Source organism: Neocloeon triangulifer, unplaced genomic scaffold (assembly GCF_031216515.1).
Source record: "Neocloeon triangulifer isolate White Clay Creek 2 clone unplaced genomic scaffold, ASM3121651v1 ptg000017l, whole genome shotgun sequence".
NCBI classification, from domain to species: domain Eukaryota; kingdom Metazoa; phylum Arthropoda; class Insecta; order Ephemeroptera; family Baetidae; genus Neocloeon; species Neocloeon triangulifer.
In genome coordinates this window covers 2,882,747-2,904,556 of record NW_026775559.1, presented here as the reverse complement: position 1 = coordinate 2,904,556, position 21,810 = coordinate 2,882,747, and the positions used below count along the sequence as shown (strand labels likewise).

Sequence of the window (21,810 nt, the reverse complement as noted above, 5' to 3'; positions counted from 1 at the left end):
AAAACATTTAAATTTTAATTCTTAAATATTCTTGGATATTTTCGTTAGCAATTAGCAGAAAAGCTTTTCAAAAGTGACATCAAACTCAACTCTTGGCATTCAATATATTTAGACACTTTTTAGTGCCTCCTGTTTGCATTATCTTCCTTTTAAATACAAAGATAAAACCGCACTATTACCTCTACTTCAACGGTTATCATTTCTTGTGAAACGCAATTTTCAAAGTCAATGTCAATAGATGACAAGCGGAAACCTAAATATAACGCATGTTGTTTACAGACAAGCGTAGAAATTTTAATTGCTTCTTGCGAAATAACTAAAAAAATCCTTCCTGTTTCCAAAGATTGCTTTCTGCAAATTTTTTTTTCAAAGAGAAGGCTGATTAAATAATAATATTTTTCTTTTAATCATTTATGGATAATTTTTTTATAATCATCTCAACGCTCATCATCACACAGCACTACTTGCAAAATCATATAAAAAATAGCAAGCTAAATTGATTGGAATGTAACTCTATAACAGGAATGATGATGTTTATAAACAAGTCCTGATCAATCAACTAGGAACAGCTATCAATTAAATAGTTGTAGCATTAAAGAGGAAATCTTGTTAGCACGCATTATTTCACTTGCAGTAAAATATAAAGAGGATGATTCATTTTAATTTCAGAGTTTTATTATGATTCCAATAAAAATTGGCTAGCTTCAGAGCAAACACAATTTTTAATATTAACAAGCATAATGACGTAACCGTATAAAATGCAAAAAGGATGGAATTAACAAGATAAAAAAAATTTCCACTGCGGTTTGAAAATCAGAGCTGGAGACCTTCCAAATAGCATTCGAAACAAACCTATACAAACTTGACGTTGACAACGGCGTCGGGATTGGAAAGCAACTTATTGTCAAAATGGCCAGCAATTTTGGAAATGCTGTTGTAGTTGACACCTAGGTTTGTCAAATGCAGTGGAAAGTCTGGTTTTTCCACTTGGGTAGTGAATTCCGTGAAACCCATGCTCTTGAAAATTGCAGTGACCTGAATCAAAAGGAAAAATTTAACAATATTTTAATTTAAAAAATGAGTTTTACCTGTTGGACAACACGTTGTTCCACAGCGTCTAGCGAAACTTGCACCCTCAGCGTTCCAATATTGGCAGAGCTGGTGTGCTGCCATAGGTAGGGGTCCTTTACTCCAACAACACCATCAATTGCTTGGACCTAACAAAAAAATAAATGTTTCACATCATGCATTTTAAACTAAATAAATTTTACTCTTTTAAATCCGGTTGTCATTTCTTTGAGTGCCTTTGGAGGAACGCGCAGGAGCAAGACATAAGCAGAGTTTTTCAAAAGAGGAATAACGCTCAGGAAAATAAGGATGGAAATCAGAATGGAGCAGATCGGGTCCGCAATGTACCAGCCAAAATTTTCAATCAGCAGCGATGAAATTATTACGCCAACGCTTCCCATTGTGTCAGCCAAGATGTGCAAGAATACACCTAAAAGCACAATAAAAACAAATTAAAGAAATACAGAAATATTTTGGCTCCGACCTTCCATATTTGAATTGTGCGAGTGTCCATGATGTCCACCTCCGTGACTATGTCCGTGAGAACCGCCTGGATTGTGGCTACAAAAAATGAAGATTAATTTTTTTTTCATACTTTTTTGTAACCAATTTTACCGAAATGCAAGGATTCCCAGCAAATTGACGCAGAGCCCAGCAAATGAGACTGCCAGTAATTGATTCGTGTTAATATCTGGTGGGTCGAAAAGTCTGCTGACTGCCTCAGTGAACACTCCAAAAGAAATCACAAGCAGGAACAGGCCATTGACAAAACCCGACAAGTCTTCAACTCTATTGTAACTATTGAATTAAATTTTAATTTGTTTAAGGTCAATTCGAAGAAACAGTTTTTCATATTCTTACCCATAAGAAAATGTCCTGGAGGGTTTCCATGTTGCCATTACTGAAGCAACCAGGCCCATAATTAGGGCTGAGCAGTCAAAGAGCATGTGGAATCCGTCAGATATCAGTCCGAGGCTGTTTGTCCAAACTCCATAGACAAACTCCACCACAGTGAAAGCTGCAGTCCCAAATAAAAAAAATTATAATGGAGTCAATTCTTTCTACAAATACGTACCCATATTTACACACAAAAAGTAGAAAATCTTTCGACTGTTTTGATTAGCTAAGATTTGCTTCACAATTGTGGTGCACAAATTGACAAATGACTTAGAGGTTTGGTGCAGAGCGCTGTTCCTAAAGCTGTATAGGGGCAGGCCTGTTTCTGAATAACCTATGAAGGAGCCCTTGGTCCCCTGCTTTGCATCTGACGTTAAGCTTAGAGATGCTAAAATAATAGGCAATTATAATTTTAATTAAAAGTTAAAAATTAAGCATTTAAAAACAAAAGGTACAGTACCTAATATGAAGAGAATGCAGGCGAAAATGCTTCCACCTGACAATGAATGGTCAGCCACCGTGTATGAAGTTGGGTCGGCTTTTGTCACTTGATTAGCAGCGCTGCTCCAAAGGTAGGCGCAGAGGAGCGAGGACAGGAAGACAGAAATCGAGCCAACTCGCGCCACTTGCGTTGGCTGAAGTCTATTTTGCACAAAAAGATTAATACATTTCTTTAAATAATTCAAAGTAATTCACCTTTGGAGAGTGAAACTGTTGATGTAGAACTCTAGGAAGTAAATGCAAATAGCAGATGTTATCATGGGCATGATGTACGTAGATAGGGTAAAATCTGGAGATGCTCCCTAATTTTTTTAATTCAATAAACAGACTCATTTATGAAATTAGTCTTACCTTGTAAGCATAAATGAACACAGAAATAGGAATCAAAATAATGCCTTCAAAAACTGTTGTCAACGAGTGGATTCTCTTTTGTCCACCAAGAGAGGAGCCAAGTTTGTTCGCAATCGAATTCACTCCTACTTGGACAAGCATGACCAAAACCATCAAAATAACTCCAACCTTGAACAAAAATTATTATTTTGTTATAAAAAAATTTACTTCAATTCATTCTTCTTGATCACCTTGTGGTCTGCCAAGCCAATCCACGATCCTCCAGAACTGGTGTGATCTGCGTCTGGGTGCAAATTTCCCTCATCGTGGTCCAAAAAGAGCAGAACCAGTAGGCCTATTAGAAAGGTCAGGGCGCCCCTGAAGGCAGAATTACCACCCGCTCCTGAGGTCAAAGCCGTAAATCCTGCCACGACCACAAAGTCGTACTGCTCGCAGACTAGAATGGCCCTGAACGGGCCACTGAGGCTGATTCCATAGAACCAGAGGATGGAAACCAACACTCGGCCCACAGCCAGGTAGATTGTTTGTAGCCATTGGGCCTCAGTGAGTGGCTGACCATTTGTAAGAGGCTTCTGGACAATGACAAAGAGGCATCCAGCTCTGAAATAAAATTTTAACATCAAGAACATCTAACTTAGTCAGCAGCTTAGATAGTCTCATCTAAAATTTAAAACAACCTAGTTCAAAAATTCTCATTTTATAGTCTCCCTAGTCCCTATATATCAAATTGGTTGAATAACAACTATATGTCAATATAAAATATTTGAATGCTTTTATTGCTTGAGAAAACACAATATTCTAAATTAATATAGAATCAAATAAGATACACATTACATAAATTGGAGTGTGATGCACACATTAATCGGGATGTGTTTTTTGACTTCGTTGCACTTTTAAGTTTTTATCTAGCACCACAGGAGCACATTCAGGTTAACGAGCAAAAATAACAGTTTTATCACTTGTAAGTTTCAGCTGCGTCCAACAGTGCTTCTATCATTTCAACGTTTGCTGCACCTTCCGACGAATCAGATCCGCCAAAATGTTCTCCATCGCCTACAATAATTTCTTCAACCTGCTGCTCCTCTACTTCAGCAACTTCGATAACCACTGCTTTTAACTGGCTCGGGTCGGTAACATTCTTGTCTGGGGCGTGCAAGTCAACAATTTGTTGTGTGGACATGTTCGTGATTCTTTCCAGAGCTTTCAAACTCACAACCTAAAATTTACACATGGATTTAAATGAGAGGATAAATTTATATTCTTTGAACATATTAATTTGGATACTAACCTGAGGGCCTGATGGTTTTTGAGGCGCATTTTTAGGGGCTATGGAGAGGTACTTGACGCTTCTATCGGAGCCTACGATGGCTATTCGATTGGACTCAGACTGCTCCAAAATGCTCTGCAGCTGCGGCTGAGTCAGCTCAACAACTAGGCTGTCGTGCCCCTTTTTGGGGGAGGGGATACCAGAGTGCATTGCTATCGAATTCATGTCCAGAACCATGGACTTGTCAATTTGCTGGATACTTGTGTAGTCCTCCTCCTCCGATTCGTAATCCAGCGATGGCTGCGGATGAATGTACTTGACGTGGTTGTCATAGTAGTCCTTTTTACCAAATTTGAAGCCACAAGTCTCGCAGACATGGAACAACTTCTTGTCGTGATTCATCAAGTGCCATCTAATAGATGCAGCAAAAAAAAAAAAATTGTAAGTGAATCTTTTCTATTTTTATTGCAAGGCCGAATAAAATTTAATAAAGTAATTTAAAAATTAAATTAATATTGACTTACTTCAAATTCTTCTTGTCACCAAAGGACCGTGGGCATTTGTGACATACAAAGGGCTTGTCCTTGTTGTGAACAATCCTGACGTGCCTCTCGACATCACCTCTTCTCGTAAATTTAGCAGTACAAAGATCACAACCATGTGGCCTGTCCCCAAGGTGGGTCTTCTGGTGCTGCTTTAAAGATGAAGGCTTCAACATCTTGTGGCACTCTTCGCATTCAATTTTGACCTCCGAGTCTGATTCATCGACTTCTATAGTCTCAATGCTCTCAATTCTGATAGGAAAGTCCAAAATCTGAATGCTAGTTTCCTGGTATTCCTGAGAAACGCCTTCGTAAGGAACAACCTCCTCTACCAGAGTAGTGTTTGCAGCATGTATCTCTTCCTCATCTTCTGCAGACTTTAAGGTATTTTTGAGCTGCTCGGTTGCTCTTTGCGTTTCTTTGGAACTTGGTTTTTTGACCTCAACTGACAAAGGGTCAGACTTTCTCGCACGACCTCGGCCTCTCTTTTCAGTAACTTCAGTGATTGGATCCTCGACCACCTTGGCTTTCTTAGCCTCTGGTTCATCCTTATCTTTCTTGAGTCCAAAATAAGCAAAGTCTTGGCTTAGTTTCTTCGGTGCTGCTCGTCTGAGCCCATAATTTCTAATCGTCTCTTCACTCATTTTGCTTGGTTACCTGAAAATTAAAAATTGGTTGGTTGTATAAATAACACAGTAGTTTACTCACCTTGAAACTTATAAGGCTCAACTCCAGCTGGGCTGATTTGGAATTTGAACAACGAAAATTTTACAGAAACAAGAACCGAATTCAGCACACTACTTTTTATAAGTTTCAAGGTAAATTTAATTGAAGTTAAAACTGGCTTGAATTATCGGACAAAACAAAACATTTTTTCCATAAAAGTTTCATGAGACTCAACATGATTACAAAGAACAAAATAAATTTCAAACTCTGGCTTGACTTATTGTCTCTTTCATGATATATAGGTTACAAAAACTTACATCAGTTTCAGAAGACAAAGAAGAGGAATCACGTGGAGTTGTCTGAGGATGTCGTAGGCTAGAAAGACACCGATGCAGTAGGTGAGCTTGCTCGAAATCAGGAGGGCAAGGAAACAAGCTGGTTTTTGGTTTGGGTAGATGGCCTGTAGATGAGGATTTGCAGACTCACTGCGAAGCCGGCGAGCCGTATGATTCATAATAAATTTCTATAATAAAAAAATAATTCATAAATAATTGATAAATATTAAAGTTACATAATTAAAATACAATCTTCATAATCCACGCAAACTACAAAAAAATACTTTAAGAGGAAAATGTTGAGCTTAAAAAATTGAAAAACGTTTTAGACTTTTGACTGATTTTCATATGGTAATTAATTCGGAAATTTATTAAATAATATATTTTCTAAGTTACCTAGCCAGAATAAGCAATTTAATCGCCGATTTTGCACTTTTCGGCCTTTTCGCCGCTATTTACGTACGCAGGACGGCCATGTTTAGAATTTAGAATTACAAGATGAATAATAATGGCGATTTTAGTACAACAGGAGTGCGGCCGACGGTGGCGCCGAATTTATTTGAATTGGCCCGCCTGGTGATGCTGAACGAGGAAAACCTTGCAAAATTGTGATATTTTCCTGGTAAGCCGGAAAATTTGCTACTTAATGACGTATCTGACGGATAGATCAAATTTTCCAGATTGTAAGTATGGATTTTTCCGACGGGATCGATGAAGAGACTCAACTACAAGACTTGCCAAGCACCGTGACTGACAATTTGATCACTGAGCTCAACAAGGAGAAACACTGGATTAAAGTAATAGAAAAGATTAACCCATTTTTCGAAAGGTACGTATAGCCAATGTTTCAACTCAAGCAAACAATTTACTTATTTATTATTCTAGGCCTCTGTCAATCAATAAATTTAAGGAATACGCCAATCCATCAGAAAAATTAATCGCAGAGCTCAACGATAGACTTTTTCCTGTGAACGTCCTAGCAGTTGTTTTGGAAAATTTGCAGCTTTATGATCCTCTTTCAACACTTTTAAAGCCTGGTTAGAAAATTTGGTTAACTTCATTCCACTGTGAATTATTGAAGCATTCCATTATTTTATCTATTAAGTGGCTGCCTCAATCATTAGTCAGCCAGGAAACGAAAAAGGGAGACTGGAAGTTGATTTGGATGGGACGATGCAGCTGACTTGTCTCGTACAGGGCGTACCTCGACCAGAAATTAAGTGGCAGGTGGACAACACTGAAATCCAAGAGGAAGACCAGAAATTTGAGCTGAAAGAAAGTTACACAGAAAATGTTTTAAGCTCCACTTTGATCCTGAAAAAATTTGGGTATACAATATCAATTCAAATCCATTTTTTTTTTTATAATATTTTCTTTCATTGTTTAAGGCCAGAGTCTCAAGGAAGATACTTCTGCACCGTCAAGCCTCATTTGCCAAGTAACCCAGAATTCAGGTCAAAGGGTGTTGACCTTACTGTCAAGTACAGTAAGCCGGTCGTAATTACGCAGCCCCAGAACCTATGCCGAGCTGAGCCTGAACCTATCATTTTGACGTGTGGAGCTACTGGTTACCCCTCACCAAATTATCAGTGGTACTTCAATAGTATCAAGTTGCTTGACCAAACAGAGAGTACCCTAATGGTAAAATTAAGATGGTAAAGTAAGTTAAGAATTAATTTAAAAAATTCAACGATTCTAGATTGAAACTAGTATTTCGGAAAAACACACAGGAAAATACAAATGTCAAGTTTATAATGATGCTGGCAGTGTTGATACAAAGGAAGTCATTGTCAACGTAAGTTTAAATCTCCACACTGTTACTTATAAGTATTAATTTTGCCGATAGATCCCAGAGCAATTTTTAGCTCCGGTCCAAAGAAGCAGAAAACTTCAAGGTATAAAAATAATTACTTAGAACCCTTATATTTAATTTATCATTTTAAACTTCAAGCTGTGGAAAAAATTGCTTTGTTAATCGGAAATGAGGATGGAAACTTGCTGAAGCCAGTAAACGATATTGTTTTGCTTGCTGAAAAATTGAAAAGTGTTGGATTCAAAGTTCTTCCACTAATTAACCTGGATTTTGATGACATGGTTCAATTCATAGATACGTTCTCTAATCTTCTTAAAGAAGGAGTTTACGGTAAATTAGTTGGCAATGGCGTCCCTACAGTTTACAAATCAACTATATTTATTAGGTTTATTGTACTACGCTGGACACGGCTGCCAAAGAGAAGCAGAGATTTTGATTCCGCCCTACAAGACATCAGAGTTGTGCACAGATGAAAATGGAATGTGCTCTAAGATCTCCGAGTCACCGGAAAAGAACAAGACTAAATGTATAAAATTGAATTAAAATTATTTATCACTACATAAAGTAATTCTTTTCAGCAAAATGGATTACGGAGACATATATCCGAGACAAACTGCTAAAGAACAATCCAAAAATCAGGATTATCATTCTAGACATGTGCCTGAAATATTATGACTGCCCTAAGTAAGATTGATACTTATAAGCTAAAAATGAATTTTTAGTTTTTTTTTTCTTTTTAAAGCTGCCAGATTCAGGTTTTGACCTCGAAACCAAGTGATACTCCAGACCTCAATTATTTGAAAGCTTGTGCCACATCTAGAAACATGTCATCATTTGAAACAAAAAAGAAACCTTACAGCATCTACATGTCCGAATTATCAAAATATATAGGCCCCGATATGCCATTTAAGATGGCTAGCATTTTCAACATAGTCAATGAAGGTACTTTAAATGTCCAAGGGCAAAGAAATGAATTTAAAATTAAATTTATATATTTAGCTATAAGTAAGACCGAAGTTCAAAACATGCCAGATGAGAAGCAGAGGCAAATTCCAAGCATTTCTACAAACATCTACGAACATTTCACTTTTGTGGATGATGTCACAGGTAGTAGCATAATTATATTATTATTAATTATATTTTTTTTATAATTGCTTATGTATTTTATTAAATACCAGGTGACTCAAAAATCTCCAACTTCTTCAATTATGTTTCACCTCCTCCCCAAGAAATTGAAGTTAAATTTGAGAACAAGGAAATTGGTTTATTTCTGAATGCGAGAGCAAGTTTTCAGCCATATAAGCAGTACATCATGAATACGCTCATAATGGTCATTGACGATGTAGACTGTGACCTCTGGAACCTAAAGTTATCCAGTGATAGAGATATTTTGGACATGGAGGTATGTAATTTAATTTTAGGATAATAATTAATCAAAAATTTATTTAAGGATTCCTACACTATTGTCAAAACGGACGCTCCTAATGAATTCTTGATTCACCATCTACAAAAGTGCAGGACTGTAAGTTTTGTTTTAAAAACGGAGTTTATATGATATTAAAAAATATATTTAGGGAATCAACCTCTCTATAAATTTATTGGACAAGAGTGATAAAATTGTTGCTTCAACTGCTATCTTCATTGCCCAGCCACTGATAGCAAAAGTATGTTGACTGTTAAAATTATTTTTCTAATACAAATTTGGAGCCGCTTGGAAAATAAATAATATATTTAGCACCATATTCTTCCAATGTTAGATTTTTATTTTCTCAAAATCAACAACTGGCACTCTTATTTTAAAAACAATAATCATTTAATTTATTTTGAAATTATTCCAAAGACTTCTTTAACACACTGGTACAGTCTTTACTCAAAGTTTAGTTTGGTCTACCTTTGTAGTGGTTCAGCATGTTGATCGTCCAATCTGGAGACACGCCTTTGGTGAATTCCCTGATGAACCTGTAGTTCAACACAAATAATTTATCCTGATTTTCTGCTGCCCTCAATGCATTAAAGTCTGGGGGTTGGCCGTGCTGCGTTTTGTAATCAGCTAAGCCTTTCATCAAAAAGTAGACCATAGTAATCTCGACGTAACGCTTTTGGCTCTCTGGAATTGAGAAGCAGGCAAAATTACTTTAGATCAAAATTTAAACTCGGTAGAGTAGATTTTTACCTTCCTCGTCATCAAACATGACACCAACTTCATGCGGGAAACAAAAGTAGATGTCATTTTTGTTGACTGCGATTTCCGAGAGCTGCTGTACGGAAAACCTCGAGAGGCTGCTCCTAATTTCAACAAGTGCTTCTCTCGACACCAAACCTTGTAAACTATCCAGGTTGTTTTTTGATAATTGCTGAGAAACGTGCTCCACGGCCTGTAGGACAATTATTCATGATGAAATTAATTTTTAAGATTTTAATTTCAGAAACCTGTTGAGAGGCTTCGCCAAATTCTCGGAGGTCGAAATCTCTGTCGAAATAGGGAGTGATGACAAATTTTGCCATGATCCAGTTCTTTATTACTTTGAAAATACTAGGCCACAGGACCTGAGGAAATTCCATCAGCTTAGGCGAAGGACGTTCATCACAATAGCCTCTGCTTGTATTAGGTGCGACATTTCTTGCTTCTGGTGATAGTAAAGATTGGGTGCCGATTCTTTTAGATAGCAATGAAGAGGTCCTCAAGAGGCTAAATGATCGAACGGAGCAGCTTAAAATTCGCTCAGCATGCCTGGAAAAAATAAAATCTAGAAAATTTGCAATTTTGATAGAATTATCAGAATTATAGAGGAAGGCAACAAAAATGAGCAAAAGTTACATTTTTTATGTATCAATCATGTCGCATATGTATTACCTTGAAAATTGTTTGGTGATAAATGAAAAGTAATGAAGTTATTTGAAATATTATTTTCAAAACTCATGAAATTATATTCGCTGGAATTTTATTTGCAGAAGGAGAAGGAGGCTTGGAGCATCGCTTCACAATTAAAATTGTCACGCTTTTATGAGACTTGCATTGGAGCCCAATTTATGCACTTTTGCGTGCTTGAAATGAGACGATTGAAAGTTTTAAAGTTGAAGAATTTCATAGGGAAAATGTTCAATTAAATTTTAATTGTCATATACCTGTTTCTAGCTGCTGAAACGGCGAAATTCGCGACCCGGCCGGCGGAGAAAAGGGCCGTCGCGCCGACCATTGTTGTTTTTGTGTTTACACGAGTGGTGGGGGCGGGGCCCGGCAGATGGCAGTGGGCTGGCGAACGGGGCAAGGTCGCCCCGTGGTGAGTGCAGATGTGCTGGTTGCCTGCTGTCTGCTCAGTCAGTCCGGATCGACAAATACAAAGTTAGTTTAGTCGGTGTAACGCATACACAGAGCAGCCATTATGGCGAACCCGAGGAAGTTTAGTGAAAAAATCGCGTTGATGAATCAAAGGGAAGCCGAGCAGAATGCAGCGTACCAACAGGTCATGGCATCCGTGACGCCCATCACCAGGGTGAGTGACCTTTGGGGCGCCGAACGGGCACCAACAGGGGCCTTCGGGTCGCGGTGCGAACCGCGCACTAACTTTGGTGCTCTCGCGGCTGCTCCTCTCCGCTCCTCTGCCTTTGTGTAACGTAAACATTGCGACTGGCCGACGCCGCCAGTCGGCCCTGGGCTTTCGCCGAACGCCCTGCGGATGCCCAACGGCGACCTGAGGATCGCTGGCCGGGTCGCGAGCACCAAAGGGGGCGGGTTCGCCTCGCGAAGGTGCATCTCTGCCGTTCTTTCTGCGCTCGGCATGCGGAGATACGTTACTTCGCAAATGGCCCAATCGATTTGTAATCATCGCCGTGTTTATGTGCCTGTGTTGCCCCGCGGCCGCGCGATTTTTTTTTCGCACTTTTCGACCTGACCAGTTATTATTTTCAATTTCATCTTCAGACCGTCGTGAAATCACTTATTTATTCATAACAATTTTTTAAATTGCGAACGAAAATTTTAATTTTGGTGCCAAAATTTATAAAAAAATTAAATGCATAAAGTTTTTTGGTACATGTAGTATTTTTTCTGCAGCTTGTTATTTTAAAATTTAAATGGTTTAGAACTTGGAATTTTAACAATCCGTACAACGCAATAGAAGAAATTAACAAATTTCGTGTCATTTTTTTAAATTTACAGAATACATATTTTTCAAGTCGGCATTTTTTTCATTATTATCAGTAAGAAATTTCTTGTCTTCAAAATTTAAAATACCATTTTAAGCTGAATTTTTAATTTTTTATAGAAATTTTTTATTAATTTTATTTAATAATTAAAACAATGATTGATGTGAGAAATCTAAGTAAAGCTATTCCATCTCCTCCATACGCTGTCCTGATTTGCTTTATTTTGTCCCGCAATCAGTTGATCAATAGAAAGAAACAAAAATCTCATGGATAAGGAAGAGTTGGCTCTTGAGAACCAGATAACAAGAGCGCAAAAATGTTTTAGGTGACAAAAAAAATTCCTTACAAGAAGCCTTAAATTTTATGCACATTATTTCATTGAGATTAATAAAATTTCTACGCAGATTTTTAGGTGTTTGGTTTTTTTTACAATATTATTATGTTTTCTGATATTTCTTATTTATAATTGTAAATTGGACTTAGTTTCATTTTTAGGCAAACTGAACATTTGCTTATTTTATTCCATGCAATCTAAAAAAGTAATTAAACAAGATTGGATTTTATATTCCTACTGCAAAAAGATTTAGAACGAACTTTTTTGTTTTTGATGGATTGAACAATGAGCCTAAGAGAATAAGATTTAATCAAGCTTTGTTATTGAAGTTGATGTGAAAGGGTTACGATTTTCCACTGGAGGAAATTCCCAGAGCATTATATTTTGTACAGTCGTTTGAGAGGCATTGAAAAAATTCCTTCCCTCCGGTCCATCCGGAGTTATTTTGAGTGGCAACAAAGAAGCAGTGCAAGCAGCAAGGGTGTTGTTTTTAGCCGGCGCGATAAACGCTGGCTTCTCTCCTTGTTCTCCGTTTTGGGCGGCGAAAAAAGAGCGGCGGCGGCAGCTGTGCACTCCTCAGTTCCCACGTGACGTGCTTTGTTTTTTGCTCCCAAAGGGTTGACAATCGCTCGCACAAATAAAAAATATGTGACTGAAATAATTAGTTTCGAAAAAATTTTCAAAAAAATTGGATTTGACCAGATAAAAAAGGCGAGTCGCGCGGCCAAGAGTGCAAAAGCAGCAGACGCGCAGAAAAAAGCGGAGATAAGAAAGAATCCTATCGGTTTCAATTTTGCAATCAAGTCCGAGCCAACTGCTGGAGGCAGGCCTGCGTCGAGTGCGCCGACAATAACACTGACCTTACTTGCGCTCAAGTGTATTATTTTGCTCGGGTCATCGATTCTGACTTGACAACATCAGCAATAGTTATTATTGTAGTTGAGGAACAGTAAATTTTATAAAATTGATCGAAATAAATAAATATTTACAAAGAAATGAATAGATATTCTTCAAGAAGAGCGCCATATTTATTTTAATTTGGTGACATTGAAAGCTTAAGAAATCTAGGTTCATCCATCTAACTTTTTGTTTAGAAATTCTTGGCTAGTTTCATTAATATTTTTTTCTGATTGCATATCCGTTAGTTAAAGAAGAAGTGGACACAATATTTTATTCTCTTTTTAGAACACTATATAGTGGATAATTAAAAATAATAATCTTGTATTGGTTAATTTTATATATGTTTGCACTCTATTGCAGTTGAAGTAAATCTATTCATCCTATGATATCCTGATTTTCATAACTTTGAATTTTTTTATAAGTGTGAAAACATAATCACGTTTCATTAATCATAAAATTTTGCTCTAACAAAATTAAGGCTCTTATGTAGAAATCCGGAAAAAAAAATCATTTTATTAAGTAACAGTAAAAAAATTACGTTGGGAATAGCATAATATCTTAGAATATATTGTTGTTATTTGTAAGAAATATATAATTCAGGAATGTTATAGTCTGATAATAACAAATTACAAAAAATTTTCATAAAAAAATAATATTTTATTCTCAACAACCGTGGAACATCAGTAACATACTTCCCTTAATATTCTTAATAATTTATTTATTACTGAAGAATTTATATTTTTATAAATATTATTGAAGTATTCAAGACAAGATTGAACTATTGAGAATTTAAAATTGTTTATTAAGAAGCCCTAGCTGTCCTAATAATTTTTAGTTTTTCACATTTAAAAAAAAAATCATATAAATAACCTTTAATTTTCATATTTTGATAAATCTATTTCTCTCTCACAAAACGCTTACGCACAAACTTGGAATATCAAATTTTTCATCTAAAAATCGCGTCCATTTTTTTTAATCACATTGACACACAGAAACAAATTTATAAATTTTTTCAGAGTGACGCAGGCAGCATAATAAAATTTAAAATCTTTTTACTGGATCTGTTGGAAAAACATGCAAAATGTTGGTTTCCAAAAATATTCCGCTTTATTTTGAGAGATTTTCTGTGTCCACGCGACGTTCATCGTTTAAATATGGAATGATTTTCTCAAGGTCGCGTACGGGTTAATTAATCTGGGTTCAACAATCGCCGAGTCCCGCGCACCCGTCCGTTTGTTGTTTCGTCCATGCGTGCCCACCTTTCATCATCGTGCACATGCTTTGCGTTTTGTCTATCTGCATGCGAGGAAAGCCAGTCCGTGTTCGCTATCCCGGCCCATTATCTCCGGCAACCTTGCTTCACTCTCTGGAAAATAATTTTAATGTACCAAGTTTACTGCAGTATAATTCTGCATTGACACCCGCAGCTCATACAAAAATACAATAATATAGATATCCACAGTGGCTAAGTAAGAGATACGCAAAAAGATCAGGATTCAGGAAGAATGTAGGCGTTTGGTACTATGTATGCATTATGTTTGCAAACTTCCTGTCGTCTGTGGCGTCACTTGCGAAAGCACACAATGTCTCTTGCCAACAAATTGCTTGAAGTGAGATTCAGAATTAGTTATTTTTACACTGTGTTGGTTGAATAAATTTAACAATAAAAATAAATACCTTTTGCATAAATTGAAAATCTCAAAATTGAAGCAAAGACTCGAGAACACACAAAATCTATAAAATTAAAATCAAGTCATGTTTAGCAAATTGTTTTTGTAAATCCAATTAAGCGGAATTATTTGATGATTTATTTATGAAAGAAAGCTTAAAAAGATTGTGGATTAATCGCGGTGGCCGAGTCTTTTGATATCAGGCGTTTTAGCGGATCATGTTGTTATAGCTGTAAACCCTTACTTTTCTTTTCAATTCTCTATTTTTGGTTTTGAATCGACCCAGAAGAATGAATAATAATAATTAACTTCACCAAGAAATAGCAAGTAGAACAATTAAAATTTAGAATGTTTTTCTTTAAATTTTAAATATCATAATTTTTCTGGAAAAAAAAATCGATTTTGTGTATTAATAATTGAATATCAATAAGCTATTAAAAAACATTTTTTTTTTTTCAAATTTTAGAGTTATTTCGGCCTGACGATAAATTTAATATTCTTGTTTTCCCTAGAAAAATCCGCTGTTTGGACACAATCTTGTATGGAATATATCTCATGTGTTATTTCAACGCCCCTAATGGTATACAAAAAGAGATAAATGTGTAATTTAATAATTATAGCAATGACAAAAAGGAAAGTCTATTGATAATAATTTAGATTGCAAAGTATTATCATGATAAGTATTAAAATTAACACATTAATTAATTTTGTTTCTCATATCTCATATTATTGAAAGTATCTTGGTAAATATTATTTTAAATACTGATGTCTGAATTTGATATCAAACGTTGTGTGATTTTACTAATTTTAAATGAATCTGAATGGGAGAGAAAATATAAATTAATTTTACTACCCATTTCAAGACAACTAGAGAAATCTCTACATGCTTAATATTTCTTATTTTCAAATTGTTGGTGATGATTTGTATTTTAATTTTAAATTATGATCCGGCCATATATTACGGGGAAGCATTAAAAGAGGAAAGTTCAATTTCCTTATTTTTTGATAAAGGAAAAAACCCTATGTAAATGCGTGTAAATGAATGTTATTTCTCGCGGGTAGCAACATTATTTCTTCTCATACATGCGCAGCTCGCATATTTAACCATTTTTGTGGATGTATGTCGGAGGAAGAGAGAAAGAGAAAACGCGAAACAAAAACTGGAGGAGGGTGCAGGGCGAACGAATTCGGCAAAACAACAAACAAAAACAAGCGTCCGGCTAATGCGGCAGCGGCCGAGGGGTGCTGTTTATTATTGTGCGCGGATCGATTGCACGCGGCCAGATCCTTTCTCTCGCCAGCAGCATCCCTCAGGTGCACGCGCCACCCATCAACCTCCCGTTCGTCTCGGCGTCTCTTGCGAGGGGTTGCCGAGCAAAATAATGAATGAGGCGCTTTTTGTCGCGGCGAAAAGCCGGCACCGCGCCACTCCGTGACAACCGACAGAATTGGGTAATTTTTCCTTGTAAACAAAAACGCGCGGCAAACTTTTTCTCGTTTCACTCGTCCCTTGTGAATCATGTTTGTCCGCTCACAGTTACAGAAGGCGTAAGACAAAATTATTATTGCTTATTTTTTCTGGCTTTGAGTTAATTTTTACTGCAAAATTTGTGAAATCGGCGAAAATAATTGTTTATTACGCTATTGCATGGAGATACAATTTTACGTCACATTTATTTTGAAAACATTTGGAGCTTTTTTCTAAATAAATTGTGATTTATAAAAATTTCTCACAATAACAAGATGTACAAGAAAAATTTTGTCAGATCTGGTCAGATCAAAAAATGATATTTTTTCTTTTTCAAAAAGAAATTTAAGGTGCTATAAAGCCTATAATTTAATGATTGGTACACAAATTCAAAGGTTTAATGAGGAAGCTAAATTTTGAAAAGCACTCAAAAAACTTTCTTAATTTCACATCTTTGGTCTGCTTTTTTAGCCTCCTTTCAGCAGGCTTATTCACTTCTCTTCTGGCCTTAATAGTTTTTGCAATAATTTTAATTGTGTTCCACACGGCAGATATTTCTCCTAACATGGATTTCATCAATAAGAAAGACAAAATGGAACAATTCAATAAGAAAATTTTGTCAGGACACCAATGTAACTTACGCTATATTATTTCATTTAACAAAGCATAAAATGAAATCAAATTGAAATTTATTGAGGACATGTTTATGAGGAAAATGCTGAAATTCGCGTGGTGACTCTTTTGTTTATGTTGTTCTGTATTCAGTTTGTGCGGCGGTGACGCAACTGGAAAATGAAAACAACAATAGACAAATAATTTGAGCTAGCCCGATGACAGATTGAAATAACGGAAATGGCACAGTTTTCTGGGTGATGCAGCCTGCGAGTGGGTTATTATCAGGTTGATAATATGCCTGCACAAAAATCGTTGCAAAGGATCAAACGAAAGCTCTTTAAATAATTTATTTACCCGCACAACCCGCATCATATTTCTCGCCAACTGCTGCGATTTTATTCATATTTCCATGTTTGGACAAGTCGAGAGAGTAAATTGCAAAATTGCGCGGAATTAAATCTCTTGTTAATTCTGCAGAGTATCCGATGCCAAGTGTTGTGAGGCTTCTCATAATGTATTCAATTCATGTCCCGGTGCAAAATTCACAATTAATCAGCTGTCGTCCCACATAATAATAATTGTACAGATGTAATATAAGTTTTCGTCCAATTTTAAGGAGCTTAAAATCTTTGCTTAGGTGCAGAATTTTATAATCCTAGTCGAAGGCTCTGTTTCCTTGTTGAAAAATTTTAACAAACGCCTATCATAGTATTTTTTCTGAAAATATTATTTAATTAATTCTTAGTGCTTTTTAGTAAAAATTTAGATACGAGATCTCACGTCAGATGTAGTGGTTTACAAAAGTTTATTTTACCAAATGTATTGATGGAAAATCACATTCAAAATCAATCTTCATATTTATTATTTATTAAAAAAAATCTGCATTGAAATTGTAAAGAGATAAAAAAGACATGAAAGAAAAATACTCATAAAAATTAAATTTGAAGCAAAATGAAATAATGAAATTAATATCTTTTATTGCGATTAAAATTTAAAAAATCAAAGTTTTGCACAGACAATTTACATTTTTTGAAGCATTGACAAGTTGCAACTTGTTAGCTTTTGCGATATGACAAATTGCTCTGGCACGATTGACAGCTTTCCTGTCGCCTTCGTGTCTCGCGCCAAAGCTGCAGTCGCTGTGGTTCTCTTTCGCACTTTATTTCCCACAACTGCACCTGACATCCGGAAGGAAAGGGTTCGATAGTCGAGGAAAATATCATTCTATATGACAGCGTTTAGAACTCTTCCGCTCGGCGCAACCCAGATCGAACTTGCGAGCTGCACGTGCAGCTGTTGGGAAAGTGTGAAATAGTTTCCACTGCTTTCCACGTGATTCATTCAGTTCCGATTGTTCTCAATATTATTGTCAGTATAGAGAGAAGAAAAAAAATTTTGGTTGCTACATATTTCATTGGGCTCATTTCAGTCATCTTTTTAAATTTCTAAATACTTAGAAAACTTGATGAAGATGAGTGGGAAAATGGTCCTTCCTTCAACGAATTATATCCATTCTTCCATTAAACCTGAAAAAAATTAGATTTTTTCAAGGTTCGTTCAGAGCAACGATTTTTGTTTTAAATTTTCATTTTCATCTACAAATAAATCCTAAAGAATCTCAATTTTAGATTGCCTGATTTAAATTATTTTTAGAATTTTTTATTTATAATTTCTCCTCTTTCATATAATATGAAGTTCTTATTCCGTGCATAGTTTTTTCATGGAATGAAAACCTTTCGTGATTCCCCATTGAAAAATAGTAGAGGTCAAGTCTCTTGAGTAAAAATGTGTTGTTGTTTTCTCGCTCCCATATTATTATATTGGGGCGATGCTCCTCCTAAAAGCGTATGCATGAGCACCAGAAACGAGCGAGAACTGAAGCCATGCACCCAAAACCCGGGTTTATTTTGAAATGCAGCGCTCGTGATGCAAGCCCCACCGACCGACGGGTCACCATTTATAAATACTTGGGGAAGAGCGCCGACCGACCGGCCGTTGCTTCTTCACAAGCGGCGAACGCCGGCCATAATTATTCACAAAGCCGCGTGTTTTTCACTTCCGAAAAAATAAAAACAAGCGACGACTCGGTGATTTGTGCGGCGGCCAAAAGTCGAACGACCTTTGAGAAAAAATGCACCAAATACTTGAGCATGTGTTTGAGGCGTTAATTGACAAATGAAACGATTAGTTTGGACTTTTTAACATTCATTTTAACGCTTGTGTTGTAGTTTACCGAGAAAAGTGTTTCTTTTATGGCCGTAAATTTGTTACTTGACACTTTTCACGCGTAAGTAATTTTGATTTTTCGTCTTAACAAATTAACTTTGACAAACTTTGACGTACTTTGTGCCGCCGATTATGTTATTACGCTCTTGGAAGCAGACATTCTGCGATAATTTTCTGTGATGTTCATCGTAAGCAGAATGCAATTGCGATATCTCATTAAAGTGTGTATTATGAAAATTTAATTATGCACAAGATTCGCGCTCCATCCTATTGATTTCTTAACAATCAGATGAAAAATGACATATTTAAAGTTAAAAAGAGTAAATGTTATTTTAAAATTTAAAAACAATATGCTTATAATTTATTGGTAAATGCATTGTTACTCGAAAATCATCATGAGATGAATGAAAGATAAATTAATTTTCTTGTATAAAAATGTTAAAAGGAAAGAAAAATTAATTCATATACTTTGATGCCCGTGCTATTTATAATTTTCAAAGTAACTCTCAGCCTGCAGCCACAACATGTAGAGCAGGATGTATTGTAGTTTTTCCCATGAAATATGAACGAAAAAAGCTTATCAAGGAAAAGTCTGTTTAAATTTGATTGGTCATGAATCAAAGCTTATTAATGTTTTAACCTCAATATTCATACATTGTTTCAACTATTAACGCATATTAATGTGTAGGAAGTGAAGTTGGTATTTTTAAATACATCATAATATTACTATGAATCAAAGTTCGCGCGTCCCTTCCCGCCACTTCCAAAGGCCGCCGCTAGTTCCATTCACGCAATGTATAAGCGCTCGCCTCTGATTGGGTGCTATTTCCCCCTCCACCGATTCAAACGTGGGATGCGCGAAGCTTGCTATGAATAAGAATGAATTATAAATTCCAATAAATTCAAAATAGTGAACATATTACAATTTTGTTATTTATTTAATTGAAGTAATTTGGATCGCTTTAAAAAATTAAGTAATTCGTCTGATTAAATTTGATAACATATATTGCAATTTTTTTCTACCAAACTCGTGCTAATACAATAATTTTACTGCCAGTAAAAAAGTACATCATGCTGAAAAGCCAAAATTTTGAAGACAACTTTTCTTTTTGATTGATAGAAGCGGACATCAAATTTACAGAAAATGAAAATATTTGATTGCCAGCTGATGTATCTATATTATATATCAGTTGGCATGCGCGGGTGGTTGCATGAGGTGGAATGCAAATCACAAAACTATTATTAAGACACACTTTGCGCGCAGCTCCTCCAGCTGGAGCGAGCGAGTGGCCTTGCGCCCCGTGCACAATATTGATTTGTGTTCGCTGCGGAGAGAGAGTGAAAAAGATTGACTGGCTCAATATGCAAAGTGCACCGAGATGCACGGAGAGAGCGAGCGGCGGAATTGCATTATACTCTTTTGCACTTGAGAGTTGACGGAAGATGAATTGCTCGAGTGGAAAATTTGCATGTTAGCCACCGGCGGCTGCACCCGCTAGCTCGTTTTGCAACTGCCTCTCAAACAAATCTTGAATGAGCTCACGGAATTGTATCTTGCGCCGAGTCGAGTTTGCACTTGTACTCGTATTGAAGCAGAAAGAAACATCAGGCATGATGTGAACGTAGTTAATTTGTGATTAATAAGGTTCATAATCATGACAGCCATTTTTCCATTACTATTTTCGGTATTTTTCTTTCAAAATTCACGAGAAAAAATGAATGGAAAAATTGGGTAAACTAATTTTGAACAGAAAACTTTTACCTTTTACCCCAAAATTGTAAAAAATTTACAAAAAATACAAGAGAAGGCTTTTGATAAAATCAAACAAGGAATAATGTTTGATTGTTGCGCATTGCTGTACTCTAGAGTCAAAATTATTAAAAGCTCCTAGCCAAAATTTTCTTTGTTGAAGCAAATTATGCATTTTGATTTGTGAGCAAAATAACATACTTCTTTTGGAAATATCGTGTTTAGCTAATGGGATAATATTTTTATAGTGATATTATATTATTTACATTATTTTTATAACATTAAAAAATTCAGTAAACATTTAAATACCAGGAATCGTAAAATTTGCAATAAACATGATTCAATAAACTTTTATAATGAAGTGATTTGCAACACTACTGAAAAAAATTAGGAAGAAATAATTTGATAAATTCCATTATGAAATTCATAAATTCATAATTATAATAAAATTTTGAAAGTAGATTGAGTTACCCTTATTACCACATCTTAATTAATTTTTCGTTGCGGATTTAAAAAAAAATTTCATCAATATAGATTTTTTTTAAATATTTATGTACATCGATAACTTTTAACTTTTCATATTTCTCTAAAAAATTAATGTTTTTTTGCAAGTCGAATATAAGAATGGAAGATTTTACTTCGTAAATATTTTGAATGATAAAAATCAGCTCTCCTACGATGCAAATCTTGAGGATTGCCAACAAAACAATTAACGCCAAGGAAGAACCAGATAAATAATATCATATTTTTATTTTTCGATTTATTTTCCTTCTAATCACTTCTAATTTTTATGATTTTTTTTATGAGCAAAATTTTTTGCATGGTAAATTTCAATCCAAGTTCCAAAGTTAAATCAATGAAATTAATAATGGTTAAATTAGTTTCTTCGTTGTTATGTCTGTCAATGGAGCGATGCAAACAGTGGCAACTCGTTGCTCTTTTTATCTGCGCTGTGTCGCGATCGCCCTTTGGCCGCGGCACCCGCGAACAGCGTCAAGGAATCACGAGATCGCGCGCGCCGCACATTTCCACTTGTAAATAAATAAATAAAAGCACTACTCTCACTCGCAGCAAAATATATAAATGCCGCGCGCGCTCGCCGCGCCTATTTTTAGCGCACGTTAACTTTGGGCCGCCGCCGCAAATAGATTAGACAAGTCTTTCACTCGCGCCGAGACGAGTCAGTCAATTCGGTACAAGAACACTGGAGATTCATTTGTGCTCCGCCGCGGTCACATGATGCACTTTTCGATGGGCCAAA

At 35.9% G+C, this 21,810-nt stretch overlaps 4 protein-coding genes across 9 annotated transcripts in view; 2 read left to right on the top strand and 2 right to left on the bottom strand.

Moving 5' to 3' along the window:
- Positions 1-643: 643 nt before the first annotated feature.
- LOC132203521 (proton-coupled zinc antiporter SLC30A5-like) lies at positions 644-6,146 on the bottom strand. Its single transcript, XM_059631348.1, has 13 exons — positions 6,024-6,146; positions 5,610-5,815; positions 3,048-3,417; positions 2,818-2,985; positions 2,662-2,768; positions 2,426-2,607; positions 2,144-2,353; positions 1,930-2,086; positions 1,684-1,866; positions 1,553-1,629; positions 1,272-1,498; positions 1,089-1,217; positions 644-1,035 (listed from the first exon to the last, which is right to left on the bottom strand). The coding sequence occupies exons 2-13, from the start codon at positions 5,804-5,806 to the stop codon at positions 853-855; spliced, it is 2,190 nt and encodes a 729-aa protein (XP_059487331.1). The 5' UTR covers positions 5,807-5,815; positions 6,024-6,146; the 3' UTR covers positions 644-852.
- On the top strand, positions 6,146-9,182 carry LOC132203522 (mucosa-associated lymphoid tissue lymphoma translocation protein 1-like). The gene is made up of 15 exons (XM_059631349.1): positions 6,146-6,249; positions 6,308-6,456; positions 6,513-6,664; positions 6,733-6,955; positions 7,016-7,268; positions 7,327-7,422; positions 7,474-7,522; positions 7,579-7,770; positions 7,826-7,966; positions 8,019-8,124; positions 8,183-8,382; positions 8,440-8,547; positions 8,619-8,842; positions 8,891-8,962; positions 9,015-9,182. Exons 2-15 carry the CDS (start codon positions 6,317-6,319, stop codon positions 9,111-9,113), a joined length of 2,055 nt encoding a protein of 684 aa, XP_059487332.1. The 5' UTR covers positions 6,146-6,249; positions 6,308-6,316; the 3' UTR covers positions 9,114-9,182.
- Positions 9,170-10,704, bottom strand: LOC132203525 (m-AAA protease-interacting protein 1, mitochondrial). Its single transcript, XM_059631356.1, has 4 exons — positions 10,567-10,704; positions 9,871-10,171; positions 9,614-9,815; positions 9,170-9,547 (listed from the first exon to the last, which is right to left on the bottom strand). The coding sequence occupies exons 1-4, from the start codon at positions 10,635-10,637 to the stop codon at positions 9,318-9,320; spliced, it is 804 nt and encodes a 267-aa protein (XP_059487339.1). The 5' UTR covers positions 10,638-10,704; the 3' UTR covers positions 9,170-9,317.
- A 42-nt stretch (positions 10,705-10,746) lies between these two features.
- The window catches only part of LOC132203523 (probable serine/threonine-protein kinase DDB_G0267686), a 37,675-nt gene continuing 26,611 nt past the window's right edge, over positions 10,747-21,810 (top strand). For 4 of the 6 annotated variants that reach the window (XM_059631353.1, XM_059631352.1, XM_059631350.1 and 1 more), the window contains exon 1: positions 10,747-10,934. In XM_059631353.1, the coding sequence (XP_059487336.1) occupies positions 10,824-10,934 (111 nt within the window). In that variant the 5' untranslated portion in view covers positions 10,747-10,823. The remainder of the gene's footprint in view (positions 10,935-21,810) is intronic. The other 2 variants (XM_059631351.1, XM_059631354.1) reach the window with 1 other exon arrangement.